The following is a 17,924-nucleotide window of genomic DNA, read 5'->3' on the forward strand; positions in this document are numbered from 1 at the left end:
CAAAGATTAGGGGACACAATGAAGTTACAAGAAAATACTTTTAACACAAGTAAGAGGAAATCTTTTTTCACTCTGAGTAGTTAAGTACTGGAACTCGTTAACATATCTGGGTTAAAAAAAATTGACTGGATAAGTTCTTGGAGGAAAAGTCCACAGTCTGCATTGAGAGAGACATGGAGGAAGACATTGCTTGTCACGGAACCGGTAGCATGGAATGGTGCTATTTGGGTTTCTGCCAGGTACTTGTGACCTAGAATGGTTACTGTTGGAAACAGGATACTGGGCTAAATGGACCATTGGTCTGACCCACTATGGTTATTCTTATGTCCATAATATGTGCTCACATCCTGTATTTCTAGGCTACTTGAACTCCCCATTTAAAACTACTCTCCAGTATGTTATGATTTCACAGATCAGTCCATGTTGTTTAATACTTAGATTTATTAATGTGCACTACTACTTCAGCATATGTTAACAGTTATCACAGTTTAAATTTTACTGCAAGACCCATTTTAGGCAATGAAACCCAGTAACGATATATTAACAGGCTACTGCATTGGTGCCTATTAGAACTATCCCTCCCATTTAAAAAACTGTAGCGTAGTTTTTAGCACCAACCATGGCAGTAACAGCTCCAACGCGCATAGAATTCTTATCAGTATCAGAGCTGTCATTGCCGCCGAGGGCGCTAAAAAACATGCTATGATTTTGTAAAAGGGGGGGGTATTTTAGTAGCTCTGACTGTAAATGGTTCTTAAATTTCTTTAATGCTATGCATTTAAACACTAAAGAAATTAACTTTAGTTTGCAAATAGATTTTATTACACACAGAAAGCCTTTATGAACCAAATATTTTAAGGATTATGTATTTTAAAGTAACATATAGAACACACACCAACATTGTAAAATAAAACTGGAAAAAAGCAAACATTTATTTTTGGAAGATAGATGCCGACAATTATGGAGATATTATATTCTTAATATTCTGCGCAAATTAAGATATCCTTTTAACATCAACAATATTCAGAAATTTGAAAAAAAAAAAAAAAAAAAGCACATAGATAATATACAACTTGTTAACAAAACTAGCTTCTATTTTATTGAAAGAAAACCACATCATCTTTGTTTGGTATTTTATAACAACCTCTATACTGCATTCATTGAATTTACACTTCAAATAAAACAAAAATACAAATAAGGTGCAGGATATAATGTACAAATTTTAGTTTTAAATTTAAAAAAAAAAAAAATTCGCACTGTGTAAGCCTTATCAGAACTTATATATTCTGATATGGTTTGTAATTTCATGGCTATGTCAAGTAATAAAACTAGATGAAAACTCCACTAGAAAACTGCATGATCTTTTATAACATTTTGCCTCATTCATGACTCATAAATGATACTTAAATAAAGGGGAGCTTCCATTTTGATTAGCAATATCAGTATGTCCAGTATAAACCACAAATTCTCCCACAGTGTTTCATTTTGTATAAAATCTGTATTTTGTGCCATATCAGCATGTTGCTCAGCATTTGCAGGGGTTCATTAAATAGTATATAATCCATCCAACAGCAAAGCAGGTATATTATAGCTTTCCTTGAAACATGTCAGTCCACCTTCACAACACTGTAAATCCTGATTACAAACCAGTAACAGGCAAAAAAGCCGATGGTCCCTGAAACAAATAAGCATTTAAAAAAATTAATCTTTAACATTTTTCTCCTTCGTTTAGTTTTCTCAGGACCACTTCTGTCTTTTTCTGGCCAAAAAGTCAGCACTTATGATTTATGCTACTTAAAGATGTGTTAACACAATCAAGAATTAAATACCCAGATTACTAGAGGATATTTTTCAGTAGAAATTAAGCACAACCAGCCATTTTCATCCTACTTTTGAAGGCAAGACAGCATATGAGTGCCTATTACTTTTTGGTTACTTTATAATCACTCATTTATTTATAAATTTTTCTTTAATTACATACCACAGAATATCTGTGATAATACAGAAAATGAAAAATTACAATAAGAATATCATTACATGGAAATAGCAAAAGTATCTTTTAGTCTACAATAAGAGGCCTGACAATGAAGTTTGTGAACTCATCCTAGAAAAAGTGCTACATACCTCATTGCTGAATATCACTATGGTCACCTTCGAAGTATTACCCTTGGGAAGCTATACACTGATGCCAGTGCCTAGTCCACCCTTCAAAGCAATTTTGGAACTCTCTTTCTGGAATGCCCATCAGAGCTGTCGTCGTATTACCCGTGATGTTCTGAATATCATCAAAATGTCTTCCTTTCAATATTTCCTTTTTCTTCAGGTAAAGAAAAAAGTCATTGGGAGCTAGATCAGGTGAGTAAGGAGAGTGTTCCAATTCAGTTATTTGTTTTCAGGCTAAAAACTCCCTCATAGACAGTGCCATGTGAGCTGGTGCATTGTTGTGATGCAAGAACCATGAGTTGTTGGCGAAAAGTTCAGGTTATTTTCGTCTAACTTTTATATGCGACCTTTTCAGCACTTCCAAATAGTAAACTTGGTTAACTATCCATTTGGTACAAATTCATAATGAACAATCCCTCGATATAAAAAAAGGTTAGCAACATCGTTTTGACTCTTGATTTGGACTGGTGGAAGTTTTTGTGGTTATGGAAAATTGGCTGACTTCCATTATGCGCTTTGATGCTTTGTTTCAGGGTCGTATTGGTACATCCATGTTTCATCACCAATGATAACAGGGCCCAAAACATTGTCTTGCCTCTCCAAAAGGTCTTGGCAAACTGACTCTCCTTTGCTTTTGTTCATCAGTGAGCTCCTTCGGGCCCTTTTTTTTGCACATACCTTTCTCATGCCAAGATTTTCCCATTTCTCTATCGATGTTTACTTGGTCTGCTATGCTTCCCACAGTCAGCTGACAATTTTGGTGCACAATTACAATTTGACAAATTTTTGCAATGTTTTTGTCAGTTCTACTTGTTACTGGCCACTCTGACTTTTCTTTATCGGTGGCACTCTCCCCTCTCAGAAAAATGTTTAATCCATTTGTACAATGCCATTTTCTTCATGACATTATCTACATAAGCTTGGTATAACATGTTCCTGATTTCACATCCACTCTTGCCAAGTTTAACAAGAAATTTAATGTTTGTTCGTTGCTCTAATTCAAGCTCCGACATTCGAGTGGATACACAAAAACACTCAACAATAATAATGGACACCATTTAACAAGACACTGCCACACGTCAATACGAACAAAGCTGTGAGATACTGATATACCAAAGTTATGAAACCTTGAGTTGTTCGTACAGTGCTGCCAACATAAGCTTACGGAAGCAAGTTCGCAAACTTAATTGTCAGACCTCATAAGGAAATACAATCCAAGATGTGAAGGAAATAATATTAACAAAGAAAAAATAAAATAAAACGAACCATTCTTTTATACAGAACGTTTAGTGTTTTCAAGTAGATCAGTAAAACAAACTCCTACTTTGCATCTTGGATTTTATTTTTCAGAGTGTGAAAAAAGTAGATGGGTATGAAGACTATAAGGTATTATAAAATGCAAATACTGTGTGGCCACATTAATAGAATCAAATATATAAACCACCATTAACCAGAATGATACTGAAAGGATTTTATATATATAAGGGAACAAGCCTTTCAGTGTCATTCTGGTTAATGGTGGTTTATATTTTTGATTTAATTAAGAGGTAACCACTGGGTCTTTTTTAGTTTATTGTTGTGCCACATTTAATAGACCATAGCAACGAACTGAAGTTCTCAACACTGCACATACCAGGAACTGGCACCCCCCCCAAAAACGTTTCCTGTTATTTTAGGTTGTAATTTTTTTTCTTGTTTCCCACATACATCAACAACAGTGCACCCTCTTGTTGAAGGGTGTGAATTATGTATACACACTTACTTGATAGGGTATGCATGCATAATGGTTTGCATATGTACCGAGGGGGGGGAGGGTGCACTCTAGTTCAGATTTTGTATAGTGTGGCCAAAATTGCACATGCAAATCTGTGTGCATTAATGATTTGCATGCACAACTTAATTTGCACACACAACTTAGTTAACAAGCCAATCAGCACCAATTGCCATGTAACATGCAATTAATAGTACTAGTTAGAATTTACATTCACAACTTTCTAAATATATTCTATGAAGTAGCATGCACAAATTCTAGTGTGCAGATCTCAAAAGTGGGCATGGCATGTCAAGAGTGTTCCTAAATGTTAGGCACACTTATAGAATATGCCAATCCATACATAGCTTAGGTGCAGGCATTTAGGCCTGATTTTCATTGGCATAAATGCCCACACCTAAATGTTAGTCATGTGGTCACCTTCAAAGTACTTCTCCCTTGGTAAGCTATAAACCGACGCCAGCACCTAGTCCACATGATTCCATAAACTGCATCCAACTCCAGAGGCAGTTTATAAAGTCACACCAAGCATTGACCTTTTCGGCACCAATTTTTTAGCCAACCTATAAAGAATTTGGGACTATATGCACAAAGTGTTCTCTGTTCTAAAAGAGGGAACATTATCAGATATTTGATTCAAATGACAGCCCATCTGTATGACATACCAGCAACAATCTAATATCGTCAATGCTGAATACAGACTACAGCAATGATCCATGATTATCAATATGATGCAAAACAAACAACAGAAGCTATAATACTACCCGGAATCTATAGTGAATCCTTAATGCAACAGGCAAGTATGACAGTATTGCCATTCAATTAAGTCCCAGCAGCAAAAAAAGAGATCATATTCCAAAGGTAGACAGATCTCTAAAAAGTGAGGAAAAGGCCCTGACAACCAGACCACGGGTCACACTCCCAAGTCTTTAATGGGGGCATGGATATTATCACTGGTCCAAAAAAACCTATTTTCTTGAAATTAACTTTAAATTATTTTTTTTTGCTGTCAAAAAATATAGATTGGATACTACTAACATTGAAGAATCACAGGAACTGAAACACTTAACTTATACTCCCAACAGAGAGTCCGCTGTTTCACTCAGATTGGCTTCGTCAGGGATTTGTGTTTCTTAAGTGTTCATTCAAAGGCAAATATCCAAAATCAAACCTTTACCATCTTTAGAACTTGTATTATCTTGGCTGTTCGCCTTTCACTGTACTGACAGCAAAATAATTATTTAATTTTGAGAAAACAGTGAGGTTTTTCAGGACCAGTGATAATATTCATGACCCCATTAAAGACTTGGGGAGTGTCCCATGGTTTTAGTGTCTTGAGGTCATTTTCCTCACTTTTTAGAGATCTGTCTACCTTAGGAGTATGATCTCTTTTTTGCTGCTGGGACTTAATTGAATTGTAATACTTTCATACTTGCCCATACCAATATGATGCCCAATCCTTAATACACTAAAGTAATGCCACCACAAATATTCATGTTCTGCAGGTCCCTTGCTTCTTACATTTCCCTTTTTACCCATATCAAAATTTGCCATCAGCTTCATAAAACACATATTGAAAACAATAATCTTTAATACTGTATATAGTTTTAATGTGTGTATTTTTCAACCTGTTTCTCATGGTAAAAACAAATTGGAAAACTTGGCCAGCATATAAAAGACATTTAAAGAGAGCACTAGACCAGTGGTCTCAAACTTGCAGCTCAGGATTGTCCTCTCCACCTCACAATCGCATACAAATGCAGGAAAGCACTTGCATGAGGTTACAGCAGTGAGGCGTGCAATGTTCCAGAACGTAAGGTAACCATTGGAGGCAGTGCAGCTTGTGCGTGTGTCCGGTGCTGGAGGAGGCAAGCTGAAGGCGGTTGCAGACGTGACCGCTGGACACATAAGGCACAAGTTTTCCATAAAGAATCATTCTTTATAATACTGAGGGCCTCAAAATAGTTGATCCAAAATCTTGTCTCTTGCAGTTGATACTTTGATAGTTTTTCACTTTCTACATGTTGCACTGCTTTCAGCTGTGTATAGCTGAAATTATCAGAAGCAATTAAGATTTATAAACTATAGTTTATAAATATTTCCTTAATTGCTTCTGATAATTTCAGATTTCAGATAATCCACATTTTGGATTTGTAGATACTTATCTCATGCAAAGTTGTCATTTCTTTAATAAGACATTAACTATTTTTTCTGCGGCTCTCCAAGTACCTACAAATCCAAAATGTGGCCCTGCAAAGGGTTTGAGTTTGAGACCACTGCACTAGACCAATCTACTCTGCCCCAAACAAACCAAATTGTGCAATTCTGCATTCATAATCTGTTAATGCCTCAATTTCTCCAGTATATAACAGACACCCTGAAAATCAATCCTCAGTTCCAAAAGCTGACTGACTAGTCAAATATACTGGAGAGAAATTCAGTATGTTCTGAGGGCAAAAGACTCATTTTACTGAATCCAGCATATGTAGCCACATTAGCCAATCTTATATATATTTATGGCCTTTTAACCTATTTATTGGAAATCTTTGCATTAAAGATCAAGATGTACTAATTATTTACAGAAAGCAGCATTTCTTGTTATACCAACCTGATTAATTGCTTGACAATTAAAGATTTTAGACTCAGCAGTACTTGCTTATCCCACGCTTTCCACTCTTGCTTGGTTACAGTACCAACTGCTTCAATTTATCAAAATATCCACAATATTACCAGGTGTTGCTATGGAATGACTTGTAACTGGTGCTTTAAACAGCACTAACACATGATCACAAAGATCTGGTGCTAAAGACAAATAAAATGCTGAAGTAGCTACAGTTTTGTTCGTTATATATTTTATCATGAGTTCACGGAGCTTGTAATTAATGTTCTGATTTTATAGCTAGGTTTCCATACTATAATATCTCAAACAAACTTTTATCTGCTGTAAAAGCCACCACTCAGTCATGTTAAATATATTACAGCAGCCAACATTCAAAAACATTTTTAGTCATGCTAAATATTCTTTCTATGGATATAAAAGGCAGAAAAGGCAAGTGCCTAGGGGCAGCCAAACCACCACTGGCATGGCCCCATCCTTTTAGGGATCAAACCAAACAGGGTCTTTTTAGGTTTGCCACAGCTTGCAGATTTGCAGGGGGCAGTCAGAATTTCTGATGCCTAGGCATTCAGATGGTTAAGGGGCTCATTTTCAAAGCACTAAGAAACACAAAGTACCATAGGTTACTGTGGTACATTGTATCTAAATGCTTTGAAAATGAACCCCTAAATCTACCACTGACTGTGTGCAACAAGTCACTTAGGTCCTGATTTAATAAGGGTTTTCTTTTCCTTCTCTGTGTCAGTTGCGGGGCGGGGGGCTCTGTTGTAATTCCCAGCTCTACCACAGGCTTATTATGTTCATACTTTTTCACTGGGGCAGATTTACCGATAGGCATAGTAGGCAAGCATCTATGGTCAGCCACACAGGGTGTTGTGGCACACAGATCTTCATGGAGGAAAAGGCAACTGGATTTAACTCATGCTAAGTTTCATTCAGGTACTATAAGAATGCAAAAGAAATTGATAGGTAAACAAATATGCTAATGCATGTTACTTTATCACTGCAGAGATTCACCTAACATACCGTATTTGCCGGCGTATAAGACGACTGGGCGTATAAGACGACCCCCCAACTTTTACAGTTAAAATATAGAGTTTGTTATACACTCGCCATATAAGACTACCCCTTCTTCCGCACACCTTCTGCACAACAAATAAAACTTAAAAGAACATCAGAATTTATTTCAACAATTTTAATTAATTCACTAAAGCTGAATAGAACAATAAACCCATGGGAGCTGCCATGCTATTTGTTTTCTAAACTGTTAACCAAACTGAAACTGTCAATGATAGAAGGAAGATAACACATAGAGGGAGAGAGCAAGTGCCGGGCAAGTCCCTAGCAAGTTTGCTGGCATGACAGTTTCCCTTTAAAAGCCTTCAAAAGCCTCCTGTTCGCCCCCACAACTTCCTTAAGGGCTAGACTCCACACACGGCCGCATGTGCGAGAGACGTAGTAAAGAGAAAAGGGGTGGGGCCAGAGCGCCGCTGCTTCCCGCTGCGCAGGATGAAGGAGCTGGCACCCTTGTCACACTGATGTCCCGCCATGGCCCCGCTGATGTCCCGGCAGGTTTACTAGTACCGTAAGCACCGTAAGGAGGTAAGGAAGGAGATGTTAGGGCATGTAAAGTAAGGGCATGTAAACAGTACCCGGCGTATAAGACGACCCCCGACTTTGGGGAGGATTTTAAGGTACTGAAAAGTCGTCTTATACGCCGGCAAATACGGTACATAGTAATATAGTAAACGACAGCAGATAAAGACCCACATGGTCCATCTCAGTCTGCCCAACAGTTGTTTGTTTGGTTTTTTTCTTTGATATTCCAGCCACAGAAGTCTGCTTGGCACTGTCATTAGGTTCCAACTACTGGAATTGCTGTCCAAGCTCACTCCAGCCTTTCTAAACCAATCCAAATTATTGTAGTTCCTGCCGAAGCCCTCCCCAACTGTATAGTCATATACAGTATACTGATCGTGCAAGCCTGTTCAGTTCCGGTCCCAGTTCTTCAATTTATATCCTTCACTTTCTGATTAGAGATCCTGTGTTCGTCCCACACTTTTTAGAATTCTGCCACCTCCCTCAGGAGAGCATTCCAGACATCCACTACCCTCTCCATGAAAAAGAATTTCCTAATGTTACTCATAAGTGTACTGCCCCGTAACCTCAATTTATGCCCTCTAGTTTTACAATATTCCCTTCTCTGGAAACGATTTGGTTCTGTTTTAATACCTTTAAACCAGGGATCTCAAAGTCCCTTCTTGAGGGCCGCAATCCAGTCGGGTTTTCAGGATTTCCCCAATGAATATGCATTGAAAGCAGTGCATGCACATAGATCTCATGCATATTCATTAGGGAAATCCTGAAAACCCAACTGGATTGTGGTCCTCAAGGAGGGACTTTGAAACCCCTGCTTTAAACTATTTAAACATCTGTATCATATTTCTCCTGTCCCTCCTCTCCTCCAGAGTATACATATTCAGATCTTCCAGTCTCTTCTTGTATGTCTTTTGGCTCAAACTCCTTACCATTTTTGTCACCTTTCTCTGGACTGCTTCAAGTCTTCTTATATCCTTCGCCATATATGGTCTCCAGAACTGAACACAATACTCCAACGACTTTTACAGGGGCATCAATACCTCCTTTCTTCTGCTGGTTATGCCTCTCACTATATAGCCTAGCATCCTTCTGGCTACAGCCACCACTTTGTCAAACTGTTTCTTTGCTTTCAGATCCTCTGATAATATCACCCAATAGGTCCCTCTCCCTATCTGTGCATATCAGCCTCTCACCTTCCAGTACATATGGCTCCCTCGGATTTCTGCTTCCCAAATGCATCACTCTGCATGTCTTTGCAATTAATTTTAGTTGCCAGATATTACACCATTCTTCTAACTTTTGCAGATCCTTTTTCATGTTGTCCACTCTGTTACAAATCTTGGTATCATCCACAAAGAGGCAAACCTTACCTTCTAAACTTTCAGCAACGTCGCCCACAAACATATTGAACAGAATCCTCAGCACCAATCCTTGAGGCACTCCACTACTCACCTTTCCTTCCTCCGAGCGAATTCCATTAACCACCACCCCCTGGCATCTGTCCATCAACCAATTTCAAATCCAGTTCACTACTTTGGGTCCTAACTTCATCCTGTCAAGTTTATTCAAGGACCTCTTATAAGGAACTGTGTCAAAAGCTGGCTTTGCTAAAATCTAAGTAAATTACACCTAGCACTTAGCAAGTTTTCTGGTTACTCAGTCAAATAATTCTATCAGTTTAATTTGGCACAATTTATCTTTAGTAAAGCCATGCTGCCTTGGATATTGTAATCAATTTGATTCTAAGAAATTTACTATCCTTTCCTTCAGCAACCTAGGTATAAGTTGGCATACTCTTCGCTTTAACATAAAATACATGCTTTCATTAAATGCAGAATGTCCATATATATCACTCACAAAATTGAAAAAGACTAAATATATTCTTGAAATATATATTTCTAGAGCAGCCAACTGCAGTGATTTAGTTACTTTCATTTTGGAATCTGTTGTCAACAGATGTTACTGAGGTTTTTAAAAGTGAGCTTTCAGAATAAGGCTCATTAACAATTATTAACCAGGCAGAATGCATCACCACTTTTTATTTCTAGGAATGAGCAAGATGCAAAAGATCTCCTAATTCAGAGCTATCAAGTTCTTGTGAACCAGACAGCACAGTTACTTACCGTAACAGGTGTTATCCAGGGACAGCAGGCAGATATTCTTGACTGATGGGTGACGGCACCGATGGAGCCCCGGTACGGACAATTTTAGAGTGATTGCACTCTAAGAACTTTAGAAAGTTCTAGCTAGGCCGCACCGCGCGTGCGCGAGTGCCTTCCCGCCCGACAGAGGCGCGCGGTCCCCAGTTAGGATAAGCCAGCTAAGAAGCCAACCCGGGGAGGTGGGTGGGACGCAAGAATATCTGCCTGCTGTCCCTGGATAACACCTGTTACGGTAAGTAACTGTGCTTTATCCCAGGACAAGCAGGCAGCATATTCTTGACTGATGGGTGACCTCCAAGCTAACAAAAAGAGGGATGGAGGGAAGGTTGGCCATTAGGAAAACAAATTTTGTAAAACAGATTGGCCGAAGTGTCCATCCCGTCTGGAGAATGCATCCAGACAATAGTGAGATGTAAAAGTATGAACTGAGGACCAAGTAGCAGCCTTGCAGATTTCCTCAATAGGAGTGGAACGGAGGAAAGCTACAGACGCTGCCATAGCTCTAATCTTGTGGCCTGTGACAGAACCTTCCAGTGTCAGGCCCGACTGAGCATAACAGAAGGAAACGCAAGCGGCAAGCCAATTGGACAGGGTGCGTTTAGATACAGGATGACCCAACTTGTTAGGATCAAAGGACAAAAACAGTTGAGGAGATGATCTGTGAGGTTTGGTGCGATCAAGATAGTAAGCCAGAGCACGTTTACAATCCAAGGTATGCAAAGCCTGTTCACCTGGATTAGAATGAGGCTTTGGGAAAAAAACAGGTAGAACGATGGATTGGTTAAGATGAAACTCAGACACAACCTTAGGAAGGAATTTTGGATGTGTACGGAGAACGACCTTATCATGGTGAAAAACAGTGAAAGGTGGATCAGCCACCAGTGCATGGAGCTCACTGACCCTCCTGGCAGAAGTGAGAGCTATAAGAAAGACCACTTTCCAAGTTAGAAATTTAAAATGCGCTGTGGCCAAAGGTTCGAAAGGAGGCTTCATTAACGCAGAAAGAACCACATTAAGATCCCATACAACAGGAGGGGCCTTAAGAGGTGGCTTCACATTGAAAAGGCCCTTCATGAACCTTGAAACTAAGGGATGAGCTGAGAGGGGTTTTCCTTGAATCGGCTCATGGAAAGCTGCAATAGCACTAAGGTGGACCCTTATCGAAGAGGATTTAAGACCAGAGTCAGATAAGGACAACAGATAGTCCAACACCAGTCCCACTGCTGTAGACATGGGATTATGGTGATGTAACAGGCACCAGGAAGAAAACCGAGACCACTTTTGTTGGTAACATTGAAGAGTAGACGGTTTCCTGGAGGCATCAATAATAGAACGGACAGGCTGAGAAAGGAGAGCGTGAGCCGAAGTCAGCCCGAGAGATACCAAGCTGTCAGGTGCAGAGACTGTAAGTTGGGATGAAGCAGTGTTTGCTGATGCTGTGTAAGCAGTGAAGGAAACAGAGGAAGAGGTATGGGTTCCCTGGAACTGAGTTGAAGTAGAAGGGAAAACCAATGCTGTCTGGGCCACCGTGGAGCGATGAGAATCATGGTGGCTTGTTCCCTCTTGAGCTTGAATAAGGTGCGCAGCATGAGCGGAAGAGGAGGGAATGCATAAAGGAAGAGATTGGTCCAATCCAGGAGAAATGCATCGGGTTCCAGACGGTGAGGAGAGTAAAGTCTGGAGCAAAACAGGGGCAGTTGATGATTGTGGGGAGCTGCAAAAAGATCCACTTGAGGTGTGCCCCATTGGGAGAAAATGGACTGGAGAGTCGAGGGGTCGAGAGTCCATTCGTGAGGTTGAAGAATTCTGCTGAGATTGTCTGCTAAGCAATTCTGTTCCCCTTGGATGTAGACTGCCTTCAGGAATAAGTGACGAGCAGTCGCCCAGGTCCAAATCCTTAGAGCTTCCTGACATAAGGGATGGGATCCCGTCCCTCCCTGTTTGTTGATGTAGTACATTGCAACTTGGTTGTCTGTGCATATGAGAAGAACCTGAGGAAACAGGAGATGTTGGAAAGCTTTGAGGGCGTAAAACATCGCTCTGAGTTCCAGGAAATTGATGTGGTGTTTCTTTTCCTGTGTGGTCCAAAATCCCTGAGTTTGGAACTCGTTCAAGTGAGCTCCCCATGCATAGGGGGAGGAATCCGTGGTGATGACCAGTTGATGAGGAGGTAGATGGAACAGTAGACCTCTGGATAGATTTGATGATTTCAACCACCAAAGAAGCGACTGTCGAAGAGACGAGGTCACAGATAGGTGTTGTGAACAAGGATCCGTCGCTTGTGACCACTGAGTCGCTAGGGTCCATTGAGGAGTACGCAGGTGGAGACGTGCGAAGGGAGTGACATGTACTGTGGAGGCCATGTGTCCCAAGAGCACCATCATGTGATTCGCAGAGATGGAAGGTTGCTGGAACACCTGCTGACAGAGATGAAGGATGGTGTGAAGGCGGTTTGGAGGGAGAAAAGCCCTCATCTGAACAGTATCCAGAATGGCTCCAATGAATTGAAGTCGCTGAGTTGGAATGAGGTGCGACTTGGGTAGATTGATTTCGAACCCCAACAGTCGAAGGAAGTAAATGGTCTGATCCGTGGCTTTGTGAACGGACTGAGGAGAAGGAGCCTTGATGAGCCAGTCGTCCAGGTAAGGGAAGACTTGAAAGTTATGGGAGCGGAGATAAGCTGCGACCACAATCAGACATTTGGTGAATACCCTGGGCGAGGAGGCTAGGCCGAAGGGTAGCACCTTGTATTGGTAATGATGTTGGTTGACAAGAAAGCGAAGATATTGTCTGGACATCAGATGAATTGGAATGTGAGTATACGCCTCCTTGAGATCGAGGGAACATAGCCAGTCTTCCTGAGAGAGAAGAGGATATAGGGTGGCAAGAGATAACATCTTGAACTTCTCCTTGACCAGACATTTGTTGAGATCTCTGAGATCTAATATTGGTCTGAGATCTCCGGTCTTTTTGGGTACAAGAAAGTACCGGGAGTAAAATCCCAGGCCTTGCTGGTCCAGAGGAACTGGTTCGATGGCATTGAGAAGAAGGAGGGAGTGAACCTCCTGAGCGAGGAGGAGGGACTGAGCCTTGGTGGAAGCTGACTCTTTTGGCAGACTTACAGGTGGAGGAGTCTGAAAATTTAGGGAGTAGCCGTGGGCGATGATAGCAAGTACCCACTGGTCGGAGGTGATTGCTTCCCATCGAGATAGAAAAACTTGTAGTCGACCTCCTATGGGCTGAGGTAGAGGACACGAGGGAGGAAGACTGGCAATGTCCTGGAGAAAGGAGTCAAAAGGGCTGCGTCGACTTAGGTTGAGTAGCCGGTTTGACAGCAGGCTGCTGTTGTTGACGAGCCTGTTGTAGCTGCTGACGCTGTCTGCGAGGTTGAGGAGGATGAGGCTGAGCCGGTCGAGCAGAAAACCTCCTTTGATATGAAGGTTGTTGCCTGAATGGACGAGGAGGAGGAGGTTTCTTCTTGTTTTTCAACAAGGTGTCCCACCTAGTTTCATGGGCGGAGAGCTTTTGTGTGGTGGTATCCATGGACTCCCCAAACAGCTCATCCCCTAGGCAAGGAGCATTGGCAAGCTGGTCCTGATGGTTTACGTCCAGTTCTGAGGCCCGTAGCCATGCCAACCTTCTCATTGCTACAGAGATAGCAGTAGCTCGAGATGTCAGTTCAAAAGTATCATAAATAGAACGGACCATAAACTTCCTGAGTTGCAGAAGACTAGAGGTACATTGCTGAAAAGCAGAAAGTTTACGGTCCGGAATATACTTTTGAAAAGAGGTCACCTGTTGAATGAGGTGCTTCAGGTAAAACGAGAAGTGGAAAGCGTAATTACTTGAACGGTTGGCCAGCATGGCATTTTGGTAAAGACGCTTTCCAAATTTGTCCATGGCCTTTCCTTCCCTACCAGGAGAGACAGAGGCATACATACTGGCTCCTGCAGTCTTCTTTAGGGTTGACTCTACCAACAGGGATTCATGGGGAAGTTGGGGTTTGTCAAATCCAGGGATTGGAATCACTTTATATAGAGATTCTAGTTTTCTTGGGGCTCCTGGGATTGTCAAAGGAGTTTCAAGATTCTTATAAAAAGTTTCCCTCAAGATGTCATGGAGGGGTAACTTTAAAAACTCTTTAGGAGGTTGGTCAAAATCCAAGGCATCCAAAAATGCCTTGGATTTTTTAGAGTCAGACTCTAAAGGAATAGACAGGGTGTCTGACATCTCCTTTAAAAATTTTGTGAAGGAGGAGTGCTCTGGCTTAGCAGTAGTATCCTGCACCGATGGTTCCTCCTCATCAGATGTGTAATCCTCCTCGGTACCGAGGGGATCATCCGAATCGTCCCACAAGTCAGGGTCCCGTACCGATTGTAAACGGCCCTGGGAAAGTGGAGTCGATGTATCAGTATGTTTAGTCTTGCGTACCGATTTACCAGACCGAGTGGAGACGGTACCAGGGGAATGTAGTACGGTACGGGGTTCAGAGAACAGTACCGGTTCCGACCCCGTAGGAGTAGCACGCCGTTTTGGTTCTGCTGACAGAACAGGCATGGACAAAGATTTTTGTGGTGCCGAAACAGTCGATGCCAATAACAGAGGCTGTTCGACAGACGGCACCGAAGGCTCAGTCGGTACCGACACTGGAAGGTTCGGAGACAATAGAGCCGGGAGCAACTGTTGGAGTTGCTGCTTAAGCTGGACCTGGAGGATAGAGGCAATGCGCTCATCCAACGTTGGTCCCGATGGCACCGGTACCGGTTTTTTCTTGCTCGGTACCTTCGGTGCCGCTCGACGCTCGGGTGAAGTCGATGCCGATGAAGAGGCCGAGACTTCAATGGGAGCGGAGCGTTTACGGGGCCGGCGCTCAGTCTGCAGGACTTGGCTCACTGCATGCTCGACTGGCTGGCCTAGAACAGTAGGGGAAGGCTTCTTAGCCGGCTTACCTACAGGAGTTGACACCGACGATGGATTTGGCGGTGCTGAGGTAGTCGGAGTCGATTTGGAGGAAGTCGTCGACGTCGAAACCGGTGCAACTTCCATAGCGGTACCGAAAAGGATCCGCTGCTGAATTTGTCTATTTTTTAAAGTTCTTTTTTGTAAAGAACTACAGCGGGTGCAGGTTTCAGCCCTATGGTCCGGACCCAGACACTGGAGGCACCACTTGTGTGGGTCGGAAAGGGAGATAGGGCGTGCACACCGCTGACACTTTTTGAAACCCGGTGACGGGGGCATGAAGGGAAATACTGCTGTAGCAAAATCGAAGCCCGAGGCTTCGATGGTGCCAACAGGCCCCGCCGGGTCAGATTCGACAAAAAAATGAAAAATAAGAATTTTTTTTTTTTTTTTTTTACACAAAAGGTAAAAAAAGAAGGAAAGAAATAAAATATGAAGAGAAAATTACGCGCGAGCGGGAAGGCAAGTGAAACAGAAAAAAACTTCCAACAGCCGTTGGAAACACGCGTCTTCTTAGCTCCGCGGAATTAAGAAAACTGGGGACCGCGCGCCTCTGTCGGGCGGGAAGGCACTCGCGCACGCGCGGTGCGGCCTAGCTAGAACTTTCTAAAGTTCTTAGAGTGCAATCACTCTAAAATTGTCCGTACCGGGGCTCCGTCGGTGCCGTCACCCATCAGTCAAGAATATGCTGCCTGCTTGTCCTGGGATAATGGCCACTATTAGAGACAGGATGCTGGGTTCACTATACCACTGGTCTAACCCTGCATGGCACATTATCTGTCCTATGTATCTACTTCCAAGATGCATATGCAATAAAAGACCTTGTTAAACAAACACACCACAAGATAATTTGGATATCTGTATTTAATGCCTTTTAAAAGAGAAAAGCTGTCTCTTAAAGTGGTGTGTATCCACATTAGTGCTCATGGCGTTCCTTAGTTACTAAGGCACACAGCAATGTAACATACATCTATTTGCTTTTCTCGTACTAGAGCATTAAAGGAGCTGCATTTATTAGTGGCATGATTATTTCCAGCCCAGCAATGTGCCTTTTAGATTAAGAGCTCATTAGGGCATGAAAAATACTCTAAAGAAACTGTATGAGCAACAGCCATATGTGAATACATAACCTGACTGGACTTCCAAGCTTATTTTCCACTTTAAAACCGAAGTGCTGTGTGTGTCTAGTAGCGCTATAGAAATAATTAACAGTAGTAGTAGAACTTTCTGGTGCTCTTTCTGATGATAAATGGTGACTGAAGAAAATAGAGACATGTAATGTAAATTGACTGAGCATCTGTACATTGGTTTGTTGATTACATTGATTAATGCATTAGCTAAACTTGCCATTTAAAACAGCCAAGACACCCGAGCACTGGAGACTGACTAGTGCATATCAATTTCTGAAAAGGGTTCCAGGGCTGCACATTGGGAAGAATAACCCAAATCAGTTACCAGATGCTAGGATCTACCTTGGGGGTCAGTGCCCAAGAAAAAAAATCAGGGGGGGTTCCGGAGTTGGGGAAGTGGCCAAGGTGGCGGCACTTACTACGCATTTGTAAGATCGTTCTCATGGAGTTGTTGGTTAGGAATCTACAGCTTGGAAAAGAGACAGCTAAGGGGAGATATAATTGAAGTCTACAAAATCCCGAGTGCTGTAGAATGGGTACAAGTGGATCAAATTTTTACTCCGTTAAAAATTACAAAGACTTGGTGACAAAGTTTCAGGGTAATACTTTTAAAACCAATAGGTAGAAGTAATTTTTCACTCATAGTTAAGCTCTGGAATGCGTTTGCCAAAGATTGTGTTAAGAACAGTTAACCTAGCTAGTTTTATGAAAGGTTTAGATAGTTTCCTGAAGGAAAGTGGACATTTCTGGACTCTGCGACTTGCTGGAGTCATACTTGGGCTTCCAGAGATTAGTTGTGGTGGTGATGGAACCCTCAACTCTGGGTTTAAAGAATGTTCTGTCCTCATGTTTCCGGCTGTTCTTCTAGCAAACCTCAGGTCTGACCCAGCAGAGGCATTGCTTATGTTCTTATGCTTCCAGAGGATGTAATAGGGCAGAGTACGGTACTGGGGTTTAAGAAAGGATTGGACAATTTCCTGTTGGAAAAGGGGATAGAGGGGTATAGATAGAGGATTACTACACAGGTCCTGGACCTGTTGGGCCGCCGCGTGAGCGGACTGCTGGGCACGATGGACCTCAGGTCTGACCCAGCAGAGGCATTGCTTATGTTCTTATGTCTGTTATTGAGACAGATATGGGAGAAGACACTTCTTGCCTTGGATTGGTAGCATAGAATGTTGCTACTTTTGGGGGGATTTCTAGGCACTAGTGACCTGGACTGGCCACCATGAAGCTGGGCTACTGGGCTAGATGGCCATTGGTCTGACCCAGTAAGGCTATTCTTATGTAATCTGAGGTGAATGTATGAACCGAGGACCAAGTAGCAGCTTTGCATATTTCATCAATGGGGGTAGATCGAAGGAAAGCTACAGAAGCTGCCATAGCTCGAACTTTATGCCTCAGAGTAAGCACCGGTACATGTGGCTTCATCGCCGGTACCACAGGTGCTGCAAAACGTTCCAGAGAGGATGACTCTGATGACAAAGCACCTCTTGTCAATGGAACTAGTCGTTGCAGGGATT

General features: G+C 42.0%; 1 protein-coding gene across 1 annotated transcript in view; it reads right to left on the bottom strand.

Annotated features, from left to right (window-relative positions):
- Positions 1–900: 900 nt before the first annotated feature.
- LOC117360557 (transmembrane 9 superfamily member 2-like) overlaps positions 901–17,924 on the bottom strand; it is a 198,770-nt gene continuing 181,746 nt past the window's right edge. The window contains exon 17 of the mRNA XM_033944480.1: positions 901–1,675. Coding sequence (XP_033800371.1) covers positions 1,608–1,675 — 68 coding nt within the window. The 3' untranslated portion in view covers positions 901–1,607. The remainder of the gene's footprint in view (positions 1,676–17,924) is intronic.

The sequence above is a fragment of the Geotrypetes seraphini genome, chromosome 5, assembly GCF_902459505.1.
Source record: "Geotrypetes seraphini chromosome 5, aGeoSer1.1, whole genome shotgun sequence".
Taxonomy (NCBI): Eukaryota; Metazoa; Chordata; class Amphibia; order Gymnophiona; family Dermophiidae; genus Geotrypetes; species Geotrypetes seraphini.